The sequence below is a fragment of the Malus domestica genome, chromosome 16 (assembly GCF_042453785.1).
Source record: "Malus domestica chromosome 16, GDT2T_hap1".
In the NCBI taxonomy this organism is placed as follows: domain Eukaryota; kingdom Viridiplantae; phylum Streptophyta; class Magnoliopsida; order Rosales; family Rosaceae; genus Malus; species Malus domestica.
In genome coordinates, this window is record NC_091676.1 from 6080382 (window position 1) to 6106053 (window position 25672).

Here is a 25672-nt window from a genome sequence, read left to right on the forward strand (position 1 = left end):
TTTAGGATTTGCAAGACTGCACTGGTCTTTTGAGCTACAATTTGCTGGGTTTTTATAATTAGTTCATTGAGGTTTAAGGAGATAATAGTCAGACCAAAATCCAACCCCAAGTAATTGGGCACGAAGAATTGAAAAACGACGAGATAAAGAGCAGATCGGTGGCGATAGTTTTTGGAATAACGACCAGAATCAAGTCTGGTTGCTACCAGGGTAGGTGGTTAGGTGGGTTTACGTGTTTGTGTAATTTTTTTCAAGTATGTAAATTTTGTGTTTGAGGGTAAAATGATAAGTTTGCGGAACAAAATTTCAAAGTTGGGTGTGAAAAGAGGATTAATGGGTTTAAATAAAATTTCCCAATAAAAAAAATATATATATATAAAACAAAAAATTAATTATTTAAATAAGCCAAAATGAGAGGCCACCCATAACCCCGTTCAATTCACCAAATCCAAATGTAACTAATGATTTAATCACTTAAAATGTGTATTAATAAGTTCAAATATTTAACGAGACATTCAACGAAAATTGTACACATCAAAAGACAATCTAACACCAAAATTTAATTGAATTTCAATCTTTGACATCAAACTTGTGGAAGATATAATTTTTATCGAATCCATTAACATGTAAGATTGTATTCATCAGTAGAGACACAGCTTCACCGTTGCCATTCCATCTCTAATGGAAAGCTTCAACTTCAGCCTTGAAGTGCTGGAGTAGATTTTCCATTGTCATTACCGTGACGTCTCCGTGGTCTCGAACTCGTAAGCTCACCTGGAACAATACGGATCAAAGATTTAACTTCTCAACCAAATAATATATAAGACGGTTGAACTAGCGTGAAATATAACATGAATGAATTAGAGAACAAGAAAAGAAGAGAACCTGCCCAGTCTTGACTTCCTCCTCGCCAACAACTAAAATGTAGTTGTACTGCGCTATCTGAGCTTCTCGCACCTGCAGGACAAACACAATCAGGCAACAATGAACAATCTGTCGGACAAAAGGTATTATGGTTAAACAGAATATCAAAGAGCCTCGAATCCAATTCTGTTTTCACCGGAGTTGTCCGGGTTTATGAGATGGGAGAGAGCCAGCTCCCATTTTGGAACCACTAAACCCAATGGACATCTAATAATTCATAAAATAACAAACAAAATGAAACCAAAAATGTGATGCAGAGGACAACAGTGATTTCTTACCTTCTTTTGGATGGTTCTATCACTTGTGTCAACATCCACATAATAACCAGCTTCGTGGATACGGTCCCGAACCTACAAAATTGCAACAACAATACCTTATACATGACTTAACAATACAGAATAATTTAACCTAACTATCAAAGCCGGAAAGTGTGTATGCCATTTACTGCATTTATATGGATCCCATATCCAAAAAGGGGCATGACAAAAAGTTCATACAACCTCATAGTGGTCAACCAATAAAAACCAGAAAAGCACTATCATACTACCTCCTGAGCGTAAGGTTGGGATTTGTCCGAGACGGGGCAAACAATTGCTTGACGTGGACTAAGCCAGAAGGGCCATTTCCCTTTGTAGTTCTCCAACAATATAGCAAACATACGCTCAACAGAACCTAAAACAGCTCTGTGTATCATAACGGGTCTCTCCAACTTGCCTTCTTCCCCCTCTGCTGAGTAATACAGCTCGAACTTCTGAGGAAGCTGAAAATCAAGCTGCAACCACAATATTTTCAATGACAGTCAGTAGTTACACAGCAACCAAAAACAAAATGAAAGCGGCATAAAACATAAGGGAACTGATCATCAGATACCTGTAGTGTTGCACACTGATATTTTCTGTTCAATGCATCAGAGACACTGATATCTATCTTTGGTCCATAAAAAGCACCATCCCCTTCATTTATCTGTGCAGCACAACTAACAAAGTAAGCATCCAGACACAAACAAGAAATTCAGGGGGGCCTAATGTACAGCTTAAGAAAACAAAGCACAGATAATGGACCAGATTGGCAACCGAACAATTACAGAAATTTGTCAGTTCAATCTATGTCAATGGTAAAACGGTGGAGTAGATAATGGTTTATGGGTCAAATCTATCAATTCAGCTCAACGTGCTTTATTTAAAAAATGCTGCTCAGCTACAATGAGTTTTGAACCTATTTTGGACTGAGCTAAAAAATAAATATGACTACCCTGGTTCCACTACAATGAAACAATGAAAGTTGTATAAATTTTACTATCATACTGCATATAAGTAAAAGTACCTGCCAGGGCTTGCCAAACTCATTTAATGCGTCTGCAAGGGCAGCCTCAGCTTTCTCCCATGTTGCCAAATCTCCCATGTGTTTTTCTGGCATCTGCAATGGAAATACCCATCAAATGCGGTGCAACACAACAAATATGAAATTTGCATCCTTGAGTAATGAAGTCAAGAGGTTTGAAGCTTTAACCATAGGTAGCAAGAATCTTACTGTTGATAGCTTCAGTTCAAAAGAAAAGCCAAAAACATTATAGGCATACTGGATAAAATCCAAGACACCCTTCACTTCATCTTTTACCTGACAATAGAAGCACAAAATACAAAAGGCTTAAGAACAAAACAAAACCAAAAAATTTAGACAGTTATGTACATTTCATTTAACCTCGACTCACTTGGGATTCCCTGCAAAAGATATGGGCATCATCCTGTAGCATATTTTGGACTAAAACTTGTCAGAAAGGTATACATGTAACCAGAAAATTAATAGAAGAAAAGAATGACAAAAAATATAAATCTTCTGGTAATAAAGTGCATCATTAAGGTCACTGACAAGCATATTAGAAATATGAGCTCCTAATGAACTAACAAACCAGTTGATGACAAACATGAGACACCTAAATTAAAGCTAAACCAAGGCTGTGGAAGTATACCTGCTGGAATCTCCGTACGCGTGTTAATCCAGTCAGTGCACCACTGGCCTCATTGCGATGCAAAACACCAAAATCAGCGAGTCTAAGTGGAAGTTCTGTCGTCAAGGTTTAAAAGGAAAAAAAAAAAAGAGACATTAAAATGAGTATGGCGCAAAAATGTCAAATAAAGTAACAATTCTAGTTCTTTAATAGTCATGTTACACCAAAAAAAAAACCCAGAAAAATGCAACACACAACTCATACCGAGAGACTGGCCTAAGAAGCCCACAAGGCCAATCCAAGAGATCAAAGACCAAGTGGACATCCATAAAATGACCTCCATATACAGAATGACTTTCCTATTGAGCAATATAAAAGAGTAAAAGGTCAAGAAAATTATGTTTAAAGGCATACCTCTATAAGAACGAACCCTATGCTGAAACATCAAACAATGCCCTGGGCAATTCATTGGCTTCAATCCAAATTCTTGTTTCTCAATCTGCAAGAAAATGCAAAATCCAGCAGGTTAAACATATTCTTCATTTCCAAGCATAACAACTTTGTAATGGTCTCATTCTCATAGTTAAATATAGCCCTGTTCTTTTCACACAGAATAACTAAACGGAAATCTCAATCATCTGTAAGAGACCCCTTCATGGTAGCAGGTAAACAAAGTTCCCAAAAAGAATCAGACACGCTTAGGTGGCACAGGATTAGCTATCAACAGATTAATATATACATAGCCAACATTTGGTATTCACTATTCATTCATATCCAGAAAAATATAAATATGTCTTCGTAAGTTTGATTGCTTTTAAGTTTAAGCATAAAGATGATACAGCTGATCCCTATAGTATCATGTCAAAACTCACCTCAAAAACAAACATATTCTCTTTGTAATTTGCAGCATGACCAGATGTTTCCCAAAGTTGCATATTGTACATGTTTGGTGATATAACCTACCAAAGAAAAGCAAATTAGGAGAAAATTATTTAAGATTAGTAGAATGATGTAAAAACAGAACATTAAATGTCACCTCTTTATAGCCTCGTTCTCTGTATTGATTCTTTATGAACTCCATTAGTTTGTTATAAATCCGAGTCCCATTAGGGAGGAAGAACCAACTTCCTGGACTGAATTTGACAAGAAGAAATAATCAAATGGAAATCATGGGGAATCTTGATCGATTATATAATGAAGAAGTATTAGCTCCATACATACCTAAGTGGGTGACAAAAAAAGAGCTCCTGCTTTGTACCCAACAGTCTGTGGTCATACTTTTTTGCTTCTTCCAGCTTCTGGATGTATATCTGCAGAAAAAGGTTGATGTGGTAAGTGAAATAATCCCAAGACCAACGTCCAGTAGAAGATATTGGCATAGGTTGCAGTCTTGTTCCATCACAATTCATAACCTGAATGCTTGTCAATTTTTATAAATATAATAAGCCACATCTTTTGATTATGGTATTTGTACTTCAATACAAGGTACTAGAGCCACCAAATACAATTTTAAAACATGACAGAGAAAAGATTTCAGATACTGCTAAGAAAAACCAAAACCCCATAAAAAGTAGAAAATAAAACATCACCTGCAAACTTTTCTTATCAGGATATGATATTCCATAAACTCTCTGTAAACTTTCACGATCTTTATTTCCCCTCCAGTAGGCTGAAGAAGCCTGATATTACATATTCATAAGTTAAATATACGCAGACAATACATGCATACAAGATGATATATAATCTACAGCTCTAAAATGCCAGGGGAACACATACCTTCAAACATGCAAATGCTTTGACAAAGGATGTATTTGGTATATGGGGTCCACGGCACAAGTCAACCAAGGGGCCACATCTATATACTGTGATAGTTTTGTCTGCCGGAAGATCATTTATGATTTCAACCTGATCAAAATTAGTGAAAAAATAAACACATCTGAGATTGATTTTGACTCTTTGAGAGTATGGAATGCACATAAAATAAGTAGATAACAGTCATTTATTGATGAGAAAAAAAAAATGAACGTCTTCACTTACCTTGAATTGATTATCAGAAAATATCTCAAGTGCCTGTTCACGTGTTACTTCGATACGCTCAAAAGGCTGTTTAGCCTGGGGATAAAGATGCAACAAACCGGTCAAAGGAGTTTTAACAAGCAAGAGTAAAATACTGAAGCATCAATCTACAATCAGTCAAGGAATCTCAACAAGAAACACAAAAATGTTGAACCAACTTATAAATTTTGCAAACGGTGAAGGATCAAGAAATTCCTCCATACAAAAGGAATACATTTTAAAATATATTTTAACTATTCTACAAGAGAATAAACCATACCTTTACAGCCTTATCTGCCGCTGATGCAATGTCCTTGAAGTGTTCATCATTCAACCCCAAATCACCATAGAAAGCATCGTAATAGAAACCCTGTCATTGAATTTCATAAGGGACCCAAATGAGTAATCCAGAAACTGAAATGAACTGTATACAAATTCATTTCAAATACTAGGATTACAAAATTACAATATCCAAGTGATAAATTACACATGAAAAGAACAACAAAGAACTCCATCCCAACAACACTGTCAACCAGAGAGTACAACAGACACATGTACAGACAACAGAAACCAGTTATTATATCATGGTAAGATACATTGCACATTAAATTGAAATTAAAATGTTAATGAAATCATCTCCAAGACAATTACTTTTCACCAAAAAAGTTTACGCAGTATTTGAAGAAACTAGCATAATCCCGAATGATAACCGATTAAGCAAAAGTCATACAATATCAGACAATGATCGAACAGACGTAGCAAAATTAAACGAAAACATATGATAACATAGCATAAACAAACCAATAACTGAAAAACTCAAACTCAAAGGTAAATAATTGACCTCTCCTCTTGTAGTGCACGGACCAATGCAGAGCTTGCATCCATACTCAACCTCAAGTGCCTGCAACGTATCGAAAGTCAAATACACAACAAAACGCTCAAATTGTAATCCAACAAACTACAAATTCGCCAACTCCGGCTACCTGTCCAAGAATGTGAGCGCTGGAATGCCAGAAAGTATCACGTCCTTCATCGTCTTCAAATTTGAAGAGCTTGAGCTCACAGTCAAACTCCAGCGGCCTGGCCATGTCCCAAAGGTCCCCATTGACCTTCGCAATCACAGCGCTGGAAGCCAAGCTCTTGGAAATATCCTTGGCAATGTCGAATGGCGAAGTCACCCACCTCTTCCCTTCCTTCTCCTGTCCACCCGGCAGTGTAATCCTACAAAACCCCAAACAAAATCAAAATCCAAACACATGTACATTCCGTAGCAAAAAACACCGAAAGGCGGAGTTTAGAGTTAGGGTTTATGGCTTACTTGATGGGATCGGAGGGGAGGGACTGGCGGTGGGCGAGCTGCTGGGCCTGTATGGCCTCGAAGAGCTTAATGCGCTTCGGGATTACGGCCTCGAGATACGCGTCGTCTTTCGGATGGGGCACCATGGCGGCGCTGGTTGTAGGATGCTGAGGAGGAGGAGCGGATAGTGAGGAGAAGGGGGAGTAGGAGTTACAGAGGCACAGAAAAATCACGGCTTAACAACAGAGTGCAAACTCCAGAACTAATCTCTCTCGGCTGTCTGTCCTTTCAACCATCGCCGCACCCTATATATTTATATACGATGGGGTTTACATTCCTAAAATCTGATTACGCTTCCTGATTTCTCTCCTATTCCGGTTTTGCTTTTAGGGCCGTCTTCCAGCATCTCCAAAAGAAATGTCAAAATATTAATTGAAATGTGTGCATGTTTGACATTAAAAGTCTCTTCAATCGAAATGTTATTTGCTGACTAGATTTGAAGGCTTTGTGATTTAGCGTCAAATTCATTATTAGTATAATGCTAGGAAGACTAAATGACATGAAAATTGATTATTGGATTAGTACTTAAGTACTAATTAACGTCTTTATTTTTATCGATGACACATCATTTAGTTTGCAAATTCAGTCTACAAATTAAGTTTCCTTACCATTACTCTTATTTTTAATTCATTGTAATGGTAGGTCCTTATTCCACTAATATTTCAACTTATAAAAAATTTGTTTCAACATTTTTTTAATAATTACAACTATTTCAAGCTTTATTTAAATAATAAAATAATATTTGACAATTTGGTTGGAGAAAATAAAATTTGGCATAAGGCTTCATATTGCTACATCAGTCATTAATTGTAATTTAACTCTTATAATTTGACATTTCCTTTGGAGATATTCTTACACTCCTATAATATAATTACATTTCGTATTCCTATTTGAGCCAGTAAATGAAGAAGTAGTATTATCTCCCCTCCTATTACCATCATTTTCCATCCCTACTCCGTAAATGACACTTTCTTGCCTATTTCAATTCTACTTTTAGGATTCCTAATTTAATTGCAGGATACTTTTTTAATTATGCGTTTAAAATTTCTAATTTAATCGTATTATTTTCTAATTTTTTAAAAATGAGAATTTGTGCATCTTAACTTTCCTAATAGAATCTTAAACAACATATGACAATAACATTGACGACTCGATTCTGAAACCATCACAATTAGGGGTGCAACTCGGACGGGTTGGAAGGTCAACCCAATCTTAACCCAACTTTTACAAGTCGAGATCAAGTTCGGGTTGGGTTTTAATCGGGTTCGTTCGAGCTCGGGTTTGGGTTTACTTGGGTTGGATTCGGGTTGCCCAACTTTTTCAAGTTTTAATTGAGTTCATGCAAAGTTTGAATTAAAATACAATAAATACCAAAGCTAGTACCAAAAGAAGAAGAAAAACAAAAAAGAGGAACACTTCATTGTCCAAAGCTAGTACCCAGCTCAAATCTTTTTCTTCGAAGCTCCTGCAGAAAAACAAAGCTAGTACCCAATCGGACATAGATTACAAGCCTCATTCAAGCAAAAATCAAAGTGTGGTTGCCTATAAAAACATTTGCTTTCTGCAACTCCATGCACTTTTCTATCATAATCCATCCAAAGGTCACTAGTGAATCCTCCACGAAGGTGCAAAGGTCATTGAGAAGCATGTTGCACATCTCAACCGAATCGGGTTTGGTTAATCGAGTTGGGTTGGGTTTGGTTAATCAAGTTGAGTTGGGTTAAGTTGGGTTGGACAAATGATCAACTCAACTCAACCCAATCAATAAAAGGGTTGAAATTAGATTGGGTTCGAACAAGTTATAACTAAAAAAAATCTGCTTATCCGGGTTTAAAATCAAGTTAAATATTGACGAGTTCAGGTTAGTTCAACCCAAGTTGCATCCTGATGACAAGGTTGATTTTAAAGCATTTCCAAACCGATATTAGGAGTTACGGCGGGAAAAAGAAAGTGAGAGCTGCTGATGGTGGCCAGTTGGGCTTCACGGGATTGGCCATTTTGGAATTGGAATATATGTTTCTCCCGAACGGAGGGCGTGGACGTCAAGCAATGAGGCGTGCGTGGACGTCAAGCTATGCAATGCCGCGTGTTTTGACCTTTTAACCTTTTTGTCTTTTTACTTTTTCCACTATTTGGAAAAAGGATTGGATCTGTTGACCTGAGTCGGCTAAAAATGCGCGACTTAATGTGGGCTCTGTATGCTGGCCCATTTTGTATTTTGGGCCTCGTTTTTAGATTGAGGTTCGTGTCACATTACGGATTGATTAAAATGAAAAATGGTATTAAAATAAAGAAAAACTAATGAAAATGACTTGAAAATTTTTTTGTTTTAATGATAAGGACAAAATAAAGGATAAAGTAAATAGTAACAGGATTTATTTTTTAGTGTAAAAATATGATTCTTCGTTGAAGTATCGAAAGCTTTTCGTTAAAGTTCCCTTAAAATAAGGGTACCCTTAAAATAATAATTTAATAGGTCCTTTTTATAGTATTTGTTAGAAAAAGTATTATTCTAGTATAATATTAGCCACTTGATACTACGGTCTAATAGTATTCATCTTCATTTGTAAGTAAGAGGTTTTATGTTCGATTTACGGCAAAGACGAATTTAAACCACATTATTGCTAGCCTATTGTAAGACTAAATCCACTCATTCCCTCTCAGTGTAGATAATATCATTTGTTCAAAAAAAAATATCCCCAAGTGGCACTAGTGTAGATTGTTGAAATCCTGCCAGAAGTTTTGTAGCTATATCGGCCTTTAATGAACGATGCTTTTCGTACGAGATAATTTCATTTACGGTTAGGGTTGTACTTCATTGGATAAACACTTGGTGGGATAACTGTGTATTATCAAGTATCTTGAAAAAGCAAGTGCTAGTACGAAAAAAGATAGAAGTAGCATTGATGCACGATGTATATAACCCTGGATATCGAAAATGTGCTCGAAAAGATGTATTACAAAACAAAACTAATTGTTTGTGAGGCAAACACTTAACAAATATGTTGTAGCGATTTGAGTGCTTTTGGTCTTAACATGTTTGTGTTGAAGTTGCTGAGGATGAATAATCAGCTACAAAGTTTTGTAGTATAAGAGTTGACGCACGACTCAAATAAGTAGATATTGTAGGAATGACCAATAGAAATTTGCAAATTACAACCTTTTTCTGCAATACAAGCATACGTCAGCAGTGGTGAGGGTCTTTTAAATTTTGCCCCTTCCTCAAGAATTCTTGACTTCATCACTGATTAACACCATGAGAAAGGTCCATTCACAATTCATGATGATGATGACTTCCCACGTGAAAGAATTGGGAAGATTGGACTTGTGCAATCATAAGGCCGAAACCTAAAAGGACTAGCGGAATTTGGGCAAACAAATGCATGCTAAAATTTGAAGTGGGGCATCAAACAAATTACCTCAAATTACCTTTTGGAACATTTTTTTTTTTTTTTGAAGATTGGAAATATTGCATAACCCGGACCGAAGCCAAAGAAATAGGAAGCCCACAGAGATGGGACAACACAGGGAAAAACAAACATAAAACAAAAGATGAGGGTACATAAGTATCATACGATGCACCTAGAGCAAGGCGTCGCCCCCTCCACTGCAGGGAGAACAAAAAAATATTATGGAGGGCAAGGAAGCCCATCTTGTTCAGTACATGAACCAACGAAGATTGAGGAGTATTAATCCAAGTTAACCTACAAATCTCCGTATTGCTTCTCGATGTCAAAAAGTACACCGTCAAATTAGCCGATCTCGGAACCCAAGACCAATGATAAACTTGGAAGGATTCCACCGTCCGCAAAATCTTTGATGGTAAGAAATAAAGTCACCGTCCGCAAAAGCTTTGATGGTAAGAAATAAAGTCATGTATTGGGATTTGGCTGCACCAAATCAAAAGACCAAGTTGTCATGGCGTGGGTCTACGGGGTTTCGTCGCAACGGAGTACATCAGTATGGACACATGTGCAACCATGTGCGTTCCGTTCCCACCACAAAGGCTACTCCAGCTATGTACCAAATTGCTACGGCACCCACTATACTACCACTAGATAGCTAGCTACTTATAGCTTCACCTTTGCTGGACTAATGAGGATCCTCACCGGATCCTCTTTGTGAGGATTTCGAATATCCTCCAATCACATTATTCATTATATTTAATTTTAAATAAAAAAATTGACAATGATTTCTAGCCGCACGATCTATGATTAACATATGTGATTGGAGGATCTTCGGGATCCTCTCAAAGAGGATCCGGAGAGGATCCACATTTTTGCTGGACAGGATAGGCAGTACCCTAGTAGGGTTGGATAAGTTTAAGGACCAACACTTCTCAGGCCTATGGCTTCAATCATTCATTGTTTAGTAACCACGTATAAATATCATGATCGAATGAATTTTTTTAGGAATAGTTTAGTTGCTGTTCTTGTTCTTGATTTATGACTGTTATAGATTCAAACTTTATGTATTTTAAATTTTTTATTGAATTTCCTCTCATGCCAAATAAATGACATAATAATAAAAGAGATGCAATAATACCAATAAAGACTCAAACCGTTATTTTGCTTTCATTTACACTACCAATTTAATTATTGAAATTTGCTTATGGTTTCAACAAAATAAATTGATTATGGGTTCTAGATTATAAAAAGAGTCCATTTTTTTCACAAAATATGCGTACATTTATATAATAAAATTTGGGTACATTTTACATACAAAAAATTGGTACATTCATATAAAAATGTGGGTACATTTCACATAATGGGTACATTTTATATATAAAAAAAAACCAATGGGTACATTTTTAGATTAAAAAATAAATAGATTTTACATTAAAAAAAGGGGGTACATTTTACATTAAAAGAATGGTACTTACAAAACAAAAAATTTGATATATTTTGCATATAACAAACTGGTACAATTTTAAAGAAAAATGGGTCCATTATAAATAAATTACAGGTGCAAATAAAATGTTAAAAAAATTATGAGTACAAATAAAAGTTTAAATTAATATATGAGTACAAATTAAAACTGAAAAAAAAAATTGGTATAATTTAAAAAAGGGTTGCAAATTGAAAATGGGTACAAATAGAAATATATGATATAAAGTTTAGCTATAAATATAAATATACCAAATGTAACGTTTCTAACACTCCATGAATATATTTAGAAATACAATTTAATTGAAAAGAAATAAAATTTAATTATCTTGTCATGTAAATATTTTATTATTGAAATAATTAATGACATGTATCAAAACTTAAGGACCTCGATTAAAAATTGAAAATGCATAAGGTTTTAATCAATGAAGTATGAATAATTTCTCATTTTTTAAAAAAAATATAATTTTTATACAATGATAAAGACAATAAACAATATTGATTATGAAGTTTATACAATAAATGATGCCACGTTGTCAATAAAAAAGGAACGGCAAGTGTCAAGTTGTGTCTATTGATTACTACAATCTTACATATTTTATACTCAAAAGCAAATATGGATTGGATAAAATATAATCTTGCACAAGTTTGATGACATACATTTTATGTAATATAAATGGTAGTAGAGCCTATAATTCAGCTCCCCGAACCTATAGCACACGAAGTCAAACTCGAATCCAACCTCTTAATTAGTCACTCGTTATATGAAATAGAGAAATCGGCTAACGGTATCGTTTCCAATCAAATGTAATCCAATGTATTAAAAATTTGCCATCCTCCCTTCTAATCAAGTTCAATACACACTTGTGAGTTTTGGGTACCTTTCATACAATTTTTGGTCAAATCCTATCAACCAACTTAGAGGGACAAACTAAGCTTAGCTTATCTATAGCCAGACCTACATGGGTAGGTGGACAAAGAGACTCTTTTGAAGACCTCGACCACCACTCTCAGTCTAAGTCTAGCTTGATCGGTCCACTACTACTACTACTACGTACCCTACTTGACTCAGTCTCATGTGGATTTGTAATTGATATTAGACGAGGTCCCCTACCCGATCGCGCCTGCTCATGTGACTGTGTTTTTGGTTTTTATTCATGTGGATCAGCATCACGTGTACCTCGATCTCTCTATTTCCATAACGTTGTTTCACTGGAACGTGGTGTGTCTACAGTATGTAGTTCATTAAAGTAGGAGTCACGCACTAGTCTTTATGTTATACCAAAGCGAGTTGAGATCGTCTCCGAATCACTATGTTCAGAGCTTAAAGACTCAAAAATCCGGCCGTTGAAATGAGAGAATAAGAGATTCGGATTTTTTATTTGTGTGAGGTGGGCTAATATAATAGACTAATGAGAACCACATGATTAAAATTCTAAAACACGATTTGATATATATGTGAAATAATTTATTACCACAACTGCATTGGAGGAGATCAATTTGTCACCAATATTTGATGAAACACCTCATGTATCTGTATTTCTTAAAATGGGACAAGCTGATGGGCTTCGCCATGGCAGTCCACCTTTTTCGGGGGCTAGGAAGACTCAGAAAGGCATTTCAACCTCCCATTGGCCACCATTGTGCAATTCATAGTGCCAGAAACCAAACTCAGGACGTGCCGTATGAAATACGGGCTTGAAATTTATCTCTAGCCATTGAGCCATCCCACGATGGTTGAAATACCTCATGTATTAAAAAAATCATAAAAATAAAGTTCATAAATAATTTAGCTACACAACAAACCTCTCTATTTATAAGGAGTCAAATTATTTCTATATATTATACTCATTTGGTTTTCACCTGACCAATTAATATTGACTCGATGGAATGTTTGCAACATACTCATTGGAAAATTCTAAACCAAATATTATGATGTCAATGATCATATTTTTAGGTTAATTTACTGTTGACAACATCTTTTTGTGGCCATACATATGGAATCAATAGTGACAACAGATCAAAGAGTTGACATGCCACATGCATATATATCGAGTGCAGAATGTAAGTGGCCATCAAGTTGATCTCCAAAAAATCATGTCAAAGCTTTTGGCCGTGCATTATATACAAATAAAGTCGATTATATTCATTTTTTTAACTATATTGCAATAAGTGGTGTATTGCTCTAGTAAATATGACATATTTTTTAAACCTATTGCGCCAAATTAATAATATCGCTTGTGTAATAGATGATTATATAAATACATAACTCTTGTATTACAAAGAGCTGGTAGTTTACATGATACTTTTGCATTATGTTCAAATCTCAATGCATAAAAAGCACAAATTCTGGCTCAATTTCACTTTATTCATGCAAACAAGTATATTTGATCAACCGCACTTCAAACTGACCCAATTAATATGAATAGCCAACATCAAATGGCTATCGATCGTAAGCAACCACCACGTAGTTGACATGACGTGCCTACCCGATCCATTACTTAGTTGGTCGAGATTAGATGTCAAGTAATGTCAATGCAATCGAAAACATCTATTTTCGAACGCTGTATTTGATATAAATCCTGATTATTGCCAGCAAGCATGCACGTCAAATATTAATAGTTGGCTTCTCTCTGCGACAATGCATATGATTTCTTCAATATCCCATCATTTTCTTCTTTGCATTAACTCAACCCACGAGCCACGTGTGTGTGTGCATATATATATATATATATATATATATATATATATCTCAAAAATTTACATGTGCGTGCATATATATAATCACAAATATGATACCATGAGCCTTAATTTTTAATAATTAATTGCATATGCATGCATTAATGCAAGCTTAAGGTTGCGTATGATAGACGTTCCTCTTCGACTTCGCAAAGTGGAGAGCTTTGTTGGCTTGGGTTGCCCTTAATTAACTGCATTTGCATGCATTAATGTATGTGTAGAATACGGGTGTATTTACATGTGTGTGTGTGTGGGTGTGCTCATGTAGTGTGTGGGTGCGTGTGTATATATATATATATATATGTCTTCTTCATACCTCACAGGCCTAGGTTCGATGTCGCTCTTAAACCCTGGAAATTTTTCCGATCGGCCTGTAGGGGACCGCTAGGTCATACATGCTGAAATAGCTGGTGTGCTAGTTCATCTTTTCACAGATATTTGTTTTTACGCAATCCATAGGCTAGCTAGAGGGGTTCACCAAAATACGAACCATTTTGCTAGGGTTGGCCTTGGTAGATTCTTATACACGGGGCGGCAGGCTCCCATAGGGTATGAGACCATTTGCCTTCGGGTGTAAGGATGGACGTTTCACATCTACATCGTCCTACTTTAAAAAGTTAAGATTAATCATGCATTTTGTTTTAGGGTTATGCTATTTACATGCCCCTTTTTACCCTTCACTCACCTCTTTCAAGTTCCGGCATTTGAATCGAATGAATTGAAAAAAGATAAATGAACAAAAATTAATAAAGGTGTGTGAATAACACTACTCTTTGTTTTATAAAAAAAAGTTCTATTACAATCATCCATATTGAGAAAAAAAAATTCAGAATAATGTGTCACATCATATTATGCAATAAACGATATATGGAACTAGCTACTACGTAATGAGAGAAATTCATGAACCGACATTTACGTACACATAATGAGGTATTAAAATGTGATATACAACGGTAGTCTTTCATCACATATTACGGGGTTAGGGTTTAGGTCATGTTGTGTATCTTACAAGCCGGCAGAGAAATTTTAACATACATAAATACAACAAATTTTTTTCTTCATAATTGAACATACTGCATTTTTGTATCACATTTTAATATCATGCAATGAAGCAAGTGATATATGTATATAAATAACATATGTATACATACATTAAGATTTGATAAGATAATGTACAAACCACGACTTTTCAGACCATGCGATACTAAAATTGATATGTCTAAAACATTAAGTATTGTTTGCTAAAATTATTCATCATCAAGAACATTGGACAAGTTGGCAAAAATGGTGCCCATACTTCCTTCCTTCCATTCATACATACAGCTAATTATAATCATCATTTACCTGAATAAGAAAAATATGGTTGATCACATAACACATGTTCCCTCATCTACCATAGTCTATTTGGAAAAGAAGATGGATATATGAACACAATGAGGAGGTAACATGCCCTATTGGGTCCAACCACGTTACAAAACCCACTTTATACAATTATCCATCCAAATTGGTTACCTTTTAATTCAAATTTCGCCAGACAACACAACACAATATGGCACAAATTAGTTAATTAATTTACTTTCCTTAAAGCAAATATTGTACAAGAATATAATGTATCACCAAATGAATCCAACGGTTGTAAATCTCGCAAGTTATGCGCCTATATCCTCCTAATATTTGATCACTCGTGCGTAGGATGGATAACACACTAAATGATAAACTCCTACAGTGGTGTCATAAAGTGTGTGATGGATTATGAGCCGCGAGATATGAGTTTGAGGAAAGGATGACGTGGAGAATCACATCTGCACACGTGTGAGGACGGCAACTGCCGGGATTCAGGGATTACGAGGACAGATGTGGTAATACAAGTTGAGAGAGGATCCTCGCCGGATCCTCTTTGTGGAGATTCTGAAGATCTTTTAATTATATTTGTTCATCGTACTTCATATGGCCAGTTTTGTTAGGTACTGTTTATATTCAATTTTAAATAAAAAAATTATAATGATTTCTGACCGCACGATGTACGATGAACGGATGTAATTGAAGGATCCGGATAGGATTCTCCTGGATACAAGTTTAATACCCTACTGGAGTGTGGTGAGAGAGAAATCCCTCGTATCACTAATTACATGCAATTATGTGACTCATGCTAACCTAAATCTTATATGTTACGGAGAATGTTAAGGATACTAATTTTTTAAATTATATATCGTGGTTGTAGGTGATTGAATTATTACTTAATTGTTGATTAATGTGTTTATTTCTTATTAGTGACACATCACATAATTTATAAAATTTAATTTAAACTTTTGGTCTACCTAACATTACTCATATGTTATATATTAACCTAACAAAAATTTTAATCTAGAGTATTAAAAACATCATACATTCTTCCTTGATGAGTCGCAAAAAAAATTTTTGGAGTCTCAAGATTCACGATTCTCTTAATAAATCAATCCACTTGAGTCCTGAGTAGATAACTAATACTACATGATGTCAAAATTTTAAAAGACAAATAAAAAACTCCCTACTAATCACATTTATATTGTTCTTAACTTAACTACATTTGCAATATTACACTAGGTGTGAGGCATCATTATAAAACCTCAATGTATATATGTGCAAGGTTTTTTAACAAACATTCTTGATGCAATTAAAAATAGAATATAAACCACTATAAAAATCCTTGTATATATATAATTCACATGTAGCGGTGTAACAATCATACTCAAAACCTAGAGAGTTGGCAAACACGTGCATGAGTCTTTTTGAAGGTGAAGGCTAAAGGGGTCCATAGGGGATGCCCCATATGCAAAAACGACATCAAAATTGTGCTCGTGAGAGAAAATTCAAGGGTGTCCCCAGCCCATACAAGTCCAAAAAGCCAAATTACAAACACAAACATGAATGGCTCGGCTCACATGGCCCGTCGTCCTGTTTAGTAGTTTTGCCTTCATTTATAGAGCACTGCATTAGCCTAGCCCTCCCACCATTCATCATCTCTCTCAATTTTAGAACCAAACTTTCAACAAATCATTCTTTCTCTGGTTTTTTGGCAATTTTTGTACTGCCTTTGCCTTTGTGTTACATTATTTGTACTAGCTAGCAAACCTTGGAAAACACCATATAATATGAATAATTATTCTTTGAATAATTTTCATGGCCTGGGAGGCTATTCTTCTTCTTCTTCTTTTTCATCTAAGATGAAGACGATGAAGATGAGGAGGAGGCAGAGGCGGAGGCAGGTGGCGAGGGGCCGCAGTGGAGGAGGCAGGTCGACGGTGCAGGTGAAGGTGAAGAAGCTGCAAATGTTGATTCCAGGAGGGAGAGGGTTGAAGGCGGACCGGCTTTTTCTTCAGACCGCAGATTATATACTCCAGCTGAGGTTGCAGGTTAATGTTTTGCAAGCGCTTTCCAAGATTTACAAGCTATGAGATGCGTCTACTTGTGAATTGTGATGCCATGCATTTCGATCTTAATCAGTTTATTAAATTATGTATGATGGTAATTAAATGTATGTTCTTTCACTTAATTATATTAATTTCCACCGGGCCTGCTATATATATATGTATGGCCTTGATGCCATTTGGTTCCATATAATTTCTTGGTTTTTTTAAGTAGGATATTTTTCTATATAATCATCGAATTGTGTTTCTTCTCTTCCACTGCTGGCTGCAGCTTGTAATATTTCTAGGGTTTTCTTTTTTAAGAGCCTGAGACTTTATCCTAATCACCATGAACTGATCCACCTCTTCAAATTTAACATATATTTCCCTGCACGCAATGCTACTGGTTGTAAATTTAAGCCATTTCAATCAACATTTAGGACATATATAAGCTCCTAATCAAGGGAGGAGAGGACTATAATTATCTCATCTCAGCTTAATTACTATGTAATCTCTAGAAAAATCGACAAAAGCCACAGATTTCTACAGTTCACAGTACAATGCTGGCTTTTATCATCTCAACGCCATAGGTATCGTACATCTGATCCCTCGAAAGAGGAAGCCACAGATAATCTGCTGCAGATTAATAAGTATTAGCACAGGTAATCTGCATCCACGGCGAATAAGGCTGACTGAATCCGAGTTGAATTCTTCAGTAGATTGAAACCCCACGTTAATGCGTGAAATGTGAACCTTAATTATACTGCACATTTTATAGATTTTGGAATGTTTATTTTTATCCTTTTGGTAGCATTCTGTCGTTGCTACTATGAAGAGTTTGAGCAATTTTTGAGTGGAATTCGATGGGCCTTTGAGTTTTAACTGCTTGTCTAAGTGAAAATTTAGTGCAATATATAAGATTTTATTTTATCTACTTAGATTGGCTAACCTGGACAACATGTTTGAGGCTAAAACACAAAAAGATAGATAGATTTTGAGGCTAATTTTTGTTCCCTCGTCAACAAGTCACTTAGAAGAGTAAACGTACCCAACACCATATATTTATGAATCTTATGAAAGAAACTTCTAAAGCAGTTGGGAAGTTAATGTCTCTATTTTGGTTGTAATACCTGCCACCACAATTCCTACATTAATTCCTAACTTGGTTTCCATAAAGTCAGTTACTTTTGAGGACATCAGTTGAAATGATCGAAAATTAAATCTTAATTGTTGAATTGATTAAAATTAAATATCAGTGATTTAACTATTGGATACCAACAAGGTAGCTGTCAATAATTGACGACACAATGATCAAATATCCACGATATATACTAACTCAAATCATTTCAGCAAGTGGCATGTGAAAAGTAAATGTGCCCAATCCCCATTATTTTCTATTAAAGCGCAATGTTCTAAATTAAAGAAATTTATTGGAATGGAAAATTCGAGCTTGAATACAAAGAGTCGAACACACTGTAGTACCCAACTAGCGTAATCCGCATCTACTTTTAACTGAAGCAGATTAATTTAAAGTCTGTGAGGTTTGAAAATGCAACATTCCTAAAGTGGCCAAGATTGTCTGTAAGGAGCAATTTACTTCTACCCAGTTTGGTGTGTATCCAAACTCTACATGTAAGAACACATGTTCTACATAAATTGTGTAACAAAAGTAACTTAACGTGAAAAGGAAAAAAAACTAGTTACAGTTCATCACTTAAAGTACTCAGTTTCATGGTTTTTACTGGCTAGCAAGTATTTGGCATAAAAGATACAAATGCCAGACCAAAGAACGTGGTATTCCATGGCCTACCATCGTCACAAGCTTCATCATTAATTTCCAGCCATATGTGTCCTGAACTGATTCATTCATTTTTCAGATACACAGTAGCAACGACTTCATATTTCGGTTAACCAAAGACCATGCCACGCTTGAGCTTTACATGATTCTAATAATTGGCTGGGGTCCACATCGAGAAATTTTTCGGTGCAATGGCCAAATCAGCACGTCATTTTACTAATGCATGAATACAAGTGAATCGTTATAAGTAGAATAATACAAGTGAGTTGTTAATATCATGTAGTGGTGTGAGTCATACTTAAAGACTGTCATTTCATCCGTGAAGGTGCATGGAACTATTTGAGTCTCTCTATATCTCTCTACATTTACTATGAGATATCATTAAGCACTCAAATGCATGGGTTAGGATCGGGAAAAATGTTTTGACAAACACTTTTTACACTCTTAACTAACTCTTGATATAATTATATCTAAAGTCCTAATTAAAAATTAAAATAATTGTGCTCATAAATGACGTGGTAGTGACATGGAAAATAAAATAAACTCAACATAAATTATTTTAATAAATAAAATTTTCAAACTGAAAATAACCAAGGCCTCTCCATCTTTCTCTTTCTTTGTCGAACACTTGATAGGCTTGTTGTCTTTAGATGAAACATGTTGCGTAGATGGCAACATACAACATTTGTTGAAGCAATCTAATGAGTGCTATCCAGAGCATTTATCGAGTGTTGTCGACGCAACCTACTGAGATATACCTAATAGAAATTACATCAAACATGTAGAGCATCTCCGCTAATTGGTGAAAAGCAAGGATAAAGGCAACAATGTTACCCTCAACCTCAAAAAACTCCTCCAGTAGTCCACAAAATCAAGGGCAAGTGGTGGAGGACCACTTGCTACAATTGTTTTACTTTCAAAACCTAAAAAATAAAAAATATTTACTTGCCCTTGCCCTCTTCAAACGGGTGGAGTTGCACAAAGATAAGTATTGTTTAGAGTGAATAGCAAGGGCAACTTACATGCTTTTGCCCTTGCCTTACACTAATTGACACTTAATAGGCACAAAAAAGACCCTATAAAACATTTAGAAGATTCCCAAAAGACCTTCACATGCTTATTTATAGGTCTCTGGGTGTTCCTGGAACACCTTGGTCCCAATGTGCCTATAACTGAAGAGGATGGAGCCTGTTGGAATATAAGAGAACCTTTGACTTACCACACACCCATTTTAATAAGTGTTGCAACAACTGGCTTCTCTGCTTGTTCTTATCCCTTCAGTTTTGGAGACATATTAATCAGCCACCATGTCCATCGCTATGGCCTCTGGTAGCACTGATTTGTTAGATGCATGATTTTACTTATTTGAAACTGAAAAAAGTTATCAACTACTTCTCTGTGGTTGATCTGATATTTGGTTGTTTAGTTACAAAATTTAATCTGTCATCCACCGATGTCTTTTTTCTTTACGTGTTTTAACATGCAAGGAAGCCAAAAATCAGAACGATACCAATTATTGTATACTCGTCATAATTGAAGTATAAACTTAAATAGCAACAAATATAACTTTCGTTCTACTTTTGTGAATGAAGAGCTTGACACAAATTTATTTAAATTAAATAATACATAAACCAACTTTAATGGTGTAAAAACCAAAAATATAAAAAAATAACAACAAAAAATAGAGTGGGTTTAGCCTTTTAGGCACGTGCATTTAATAATTGGGCTTTTGTGCCCCATTTCAACTTGCAAGGTCCTCACATTGGACTACTAAAAGTCCATGGACCAAATATTTGCGGACCCACAAAGAAACGGGCACCATCCAATCACGATGGTTGGTAAAAGCCATCCTTTTCGTCTATTATATTATATCTCTACTAATTAATAAAACACTCATTGTCAACCAAAATTCTATGAAATTATCAGTTTAACCCTCTAATTAAAACAGAATATGAATAAGAAATATGGGACAGAAATGTAATTTCACAAAACCAAATTTTGTTGTTTTTTTTTCAAAGCCTCACTTACATGTAATCATAACATATCTCTAATTTATTAAAAAAAAAACCTTCCCACTTCCACATTCTCTATCACTCTCTTCCTCTCTCCTTCTATTTCAAAAACAAAAAATAAAAAATTTTCTCACACTTTGTGTGCCCATATGCTAGTATTCTATTAAGAGGAGAGCTTGTCAACTTTTTGCCCCCTTTTTTCCAATTTTGCCCTCATTTTTTAATACACAATGTTGACATGAGGAGGGAAAAATAGTAATTTTGTATCATTTGAACTTTTTCTCCTTTTTTCCTATTTTGCCCTCACTTTTGATACACAATATTTACATAAGAAGGGTAAAATAGTAATTTTGTATCAAAATATTTACATAAGATTAAAAATTTGCACTTATTAAGAGAAATTGTCCCACCATCATTTTTTATACACGTAAGTGAAATCATGATGGTTTTTTGATAGTTTGAATGAACTAAAGCGGTAAGTGAAATCATCATATTTTTTGGATAATTTGAATGAACTAAAGCGGTTGCACTTGAGGCGAACGTGGGAGGAGGTGGACAGTTGAAGAGGCTTTAATTTTGTCCCTTTTGACAAAATGACAATCATATACCTATTTTTCCTATGACAAAATAGTAATTATGTAATATTAAGAAAAAATATACACTTATTACGAAAAATTGTCTCATCATCATTATCCCATACTCTTTTTAAAATTTTAAAAACTAATCACAATCCTTAATCAATAACAAAAACTAAAATGAAATTGTTCACACACATAGAGTGTGTGCTCATCTACTAGTTTTTAATAAAGAGAAGAGCTTCACTCTTTAAAAAGAGTTCTTCAAAATACTTCGTAGTTCATTCACAAATTTTCGTATTTGTAATCAAAATTGTTCATATTATAAATTAATCTATAAAGATTATCTCTATAAAAATCAATTAAAACTAAAATCGTTTGGTCAATCAATTATAGCAAATAGTTAGACGAATTATAATGCTTTTACCGAATCCGTCTTTTTGTTTTTATACAGTTCGGTGTCAAAATGATTCTTGTGTAGGTATTTTTTAGAAAATGTACGATATTCCTTAATGATAGAAATACGTACAACCAATGAGGATTGGGTGCATACAGTGGGCCTCGATAAAACCTTGTCGGGAATTTCAACTTGGTCGAAAGGAAAAAGAGTGTCCCGCACCAAACAAATTAGGAATTACTATCCTCAAAGATAATATCCACAATTATATCAGGAGGTTCTTCAAACCAAAGAATATGATTATCACAACTCAGACTCATTCGTGTTAATCTGTGTGCCACTTTATTCGTTTCCCTACCGCTAAAACCAACTTTCCATTAGGGCAATGCAATAATCATCAAGCAAGTATCATTTAGAATATTTCTGAACGGAGTGATCCTGTTGAAGAGCTGCCATCACAAGTAACGCATCCCCTTCGAAAAAGCCAACCGATCACAAGTATAATTTTGTAGGTATTATCTTTACATAATGATATATAACATAAACGATTCCGATTATAACTGCAAAGTTTTATAAATAAGCCGTGATGTGTTTTAAGGAAAGATTCCTCAATCCAGGAGTCTTGTCTTTCTCTTTCGTAAAAGCCAACCGAGAGCTGCCAAACTTGCACAGTAAAGTTGCAACAAAATCCTGCATAATGTAGCAGAAAGCTGGCAAAAATCTAAAGATTGTGACAAATTCACTAAAACTTGGGAAAAGGATTCTCGGCAGATTTTTTTACCTGGGATTCAGGAGATTTTGTAATCGTATCTGTTTATTATATATTATGTATTCTTTTTGTTAAGTACTATTTATACTTAATTTTAAATTTAAAATAATTTCTAACTGCTCGAGATATATGATAAACAGACATGATCACAGATCTCCCGGATCCCATAATCCTTTTCCCAAAACTTGGTCCTTCATGTGCACACGTCTGAGGTCTCTGTCCTTGCATTCCAAAATGACAAATTTACCCTCGGACTTGCTCTCTTTGTTGCAGCTAACCACACTACTTTCCAAGATAAATTAAAGGAAAACCCCACCTCAAATCTAAATGAGTACCGCCCAAATCATAATTATTTAGGGTTTTTTTATTTCTCATCACCTGCAACACTGTCCAAGTCCAAGACAAGAAGCACATGTCGAATTAATGGCAGATTTTCCAGTTTTCAGGTAGGTTCACTGCAAACTGGACTGCTCCTGACTTCTCTTTTTACATTCTTCAACTTCAACAAAAGTGTTTAGTTGCATTTCTGAACTGAAAGTTCAGAAAACACGGAGGTGGTGGTGTTTCTAGAACCAGTGGCAGTTGGTAGGCTTCTGAATTGGGTCAAAGTTTACATTTTTCTGCACATTGTTGACTAAATCTGCATTGGGTTTATCGGGATTACAAAAAATAATGAGCCTGTTGCTTGTTCTGTTGTTTACTGAAAAGTATGAGTTGGGTTTGATCTGAACACAAGCAAGGAATCTGATTTTCTTGGTTTTAACTAAAAAAAAAAAAAAAGGTTGGAACTTGAAAGTTGTAGGGTGTTTGGTTTCTGAGAAAATACTACAATTTGATGGTGAATTTAGTGTGCCACTACCCTGAAATGTCTTGGAATCAAGCTCAATTCAGGCAAAGAAGTTTGCTTTCCTCTTCACCGTCATCATCCTCTGGGGGTAAACTTGCCCCATCAGTTCTATTTATCATAATTGTTCTAGCTGTTATATTTTTTGTATCCGGAATCCTCCACCTGCTTGTTAGATTTCTCACAAAGCATAGATCTTCATCCATATCTGGATCCAATAGATACCCAGAAATGTCTGGCTCTGAAGTTTTCCAGAGACAATTGCAGCAGCTCTTCCATCTCCACGATTCCGGCTTGGATCAAGCTTTCATTGATGCTCTCCCTGTGTTCCTTTACAAAGAGATTAAGGGTCTGAAAGAACCATTTGATTGTCCAGTTTGTCTGTGTGAGTTTTGTGAGAAGGATCGGCTGAGATTGCTCCCAATTTGTAGTCATGCTTTTCACATTGATTGCATTGACACATGGTTGTTGTCTAATTCGACTTGCCCTCTTTGTAGAGGGACCCTCTACACTCCAGGTATTGCTATCGAAAACCCGGTTTTCGATTTTGGTGATCTGATGGAAGAAGGTGGTTCTTTTGGGAATGGAGGAAGTGGGGTTCTTGCCGGTCAAAAGTCTGCAGATAATGAGATCGCGGGTGAGATGGTGTTTTCTGTGAGACTTGGGAAATTTAGAAGCACAAATGAGGAGGGAGTTGGTGGTGGCGGCGGCGGAGGAGAGAGAGTAGAGGGAGAAACCAGCAGAAGCAATTTGGATGCAAGGAGATGTTACTCAATGGGATCGTACCAATATGTGGTGGCAGATTTGGAGCTGCAGGTGGCTTTGAGGCCAAAAAGGGCAGGTGAGAGTGTGAGGCTTGTGAGAGGGAGAGTGGGACAAAATGGGAATTCTAGTAATTACAGTGTTGGTGGTGGAGATGCTGAGGGGAAGAAAATTAACAGTGCAAGTAAAGGTGATAGCTTTTCTGTATCCAAGATTTGGATGTGGCCTAAGAAGGGTAAATTTCCAAGTTCTGCAGAAACCCATGTGGGCCATGTGGGTAATTCCTCTCTTACTGTGGGTTTGCCATGGAGTGATAGATCTCAGGGTACATGATGAAATATTACACTCTGATATGTATTTTCCTTCTCAATATATCAATGATATCTATTTTTTTTACATTTTTTTGTTTTTGTTTTTCCAAAAAAGAGGTTTTGGCTTTTGCTTTTCTCCCAGAAATTTCCATGTCTTTCCTGCCGTGATGCTGCAGAAGCACTTCATCTTTTCAGTAAAATTCGATTCAGACGTGTGACTTTGAGAAATGCTTTTACTTTACCTTAAACTTTATGCTTGGAGAGCCAATGCTTCGGTTCATTTCAGTTCACATGTTAGGTTAGGGATTCTTGCATACGAATGGGAATAAAATACCGTCTTCTTATAGCACTCGTCACATGAGAACTAGGAATATATCCTCTCGTTATGTGCATGACGAGTGGAAGGGATATATTCCGATGACAGCCAAATCTTTCTCGTTAGGTTGATAATGCGTTGTAAAAATGTGAAACCTTACCTTCCAAGTTCCACAGCATTTGAAACAGTCCTTTCTTCGAAAGTATGAGATCTCATCAAGCCATGCGATGTCTTTATACACAGAAAAAGAAAAAGAGAAAAGCATAAAGGAAACAGAAACCTTTTCACATGCATACTTGTGCGTAGGAAATCGAGGGGAGTCATGTCACAGTCCCTTTCCTAGGAAGTACTTGATTCAATATGTTTGAAATACGGTCCTAGTAAATCAAGTATCATAATATAAGAGATTAGAATTTTTATTTCTCAAGTATCAAATCACTTATATTATCATATTTGGTATATCAAATCGTGTTTTCAGTACAATAAAAAATCTCTCATGAGAGAGGGACTCGTGGTTTTTATGATCGATGAGGGTGTGCCTGCTGCTAAAATTGAAACGTTAACAAGAGCAAGTGGAATGTGGGGTCATAAAC

General features: G+C 35.6%; 2 protein-coding genes across 2 annotated transcripts; one reads left to right on the forward strand and one right to left on the reverse strand.

Moving 5' to 3' along the window:
* Positions 1-540: 540 nt before the first annotated feature.
* On the reverse strand, positions 541-6638 carry LOC103402989 (threonine--tRNA ligase, mitochondrial 1-like). The gene is made up of 20 exons (XM_008341781.4): positions 6246-6638; positions 5911-6148; positions 5769-5828; positions 5208-5297; positions 4910-4984; positions 4649-4777; positions 4462-4551; positions 4094-4182; positions 3909-4005; positions 3745-3831; positions 3287-3371; positions 2894-2988; positions 2636-2668; positions 2455-2541; positions 2248-2340; positions 1795-1887; positions 1472-1696; positions 1203-1274; positions 886-957; positions 541-774 (listed from the first exon to the last, which is right to left on the reverse strand). The coding sequence occupies exons 1-20, from the start codon at positions 6368-6370 to the stop codon at positions 679-681; spliced, it is 2031 nt and encodes a 676-aa protein (XP_008340003.3). The 5' UTR covers positions 6371-6638; the 3' UTR covers positions 541-678.
* A 16528-nt stretch (positions 6639-23166) lies between these two features.
* Positions 23167-24848, forward strand: LOC103402992 (RING-H2 finger protein ATL47-like). The gene has a single exon (XM_008341783.3). It carries the CDS (start codon positions 23682-23684, stop codon positions 24783-24785), a length of 1104 nt encoding a protein of 367 aa, XP_008340005.3. The 5' UTR covers positions 23167-23681; the 3' UTR covers positions 24786-24848.
* The last annotated feature ends 824 nt before the right edge of the window (positions 24849-25672 follow it).

Excerpts from the sequence above, each read along its gene's own strand:
- LOC103402989 (XM_008341781.4), bottom strand. The coding sequence starts at position 6,370 with ATGGTGCCCCATCCGAAAGACGACGCGTATCTCGAGGCCGTAATCCCG. Across the intron at positions 3,372-3,744 it reads AGAATATGTTTGTTTTTGAG|ATTGAGAAACAAGAATTTGG; the intron begins GTGAGTTTTGAC and ends ATTTTCTTGCAG. Across the intron at positions 2,542-2,635 it reads TCTTTTGCAGGGAATCCCAA|GTAAAAGATGAAGTGAAGGG; the intron begins GTGAGTCGAGGT and ends TTCTATTGTCAG.
- LOC103402992 (XM_008341783.3), top strand. The coding sequence starts at position 23,682 with ATGGTGAATTTAGTGTGCCACTACCCTGAAATGTCTTGGAATCAAGCT.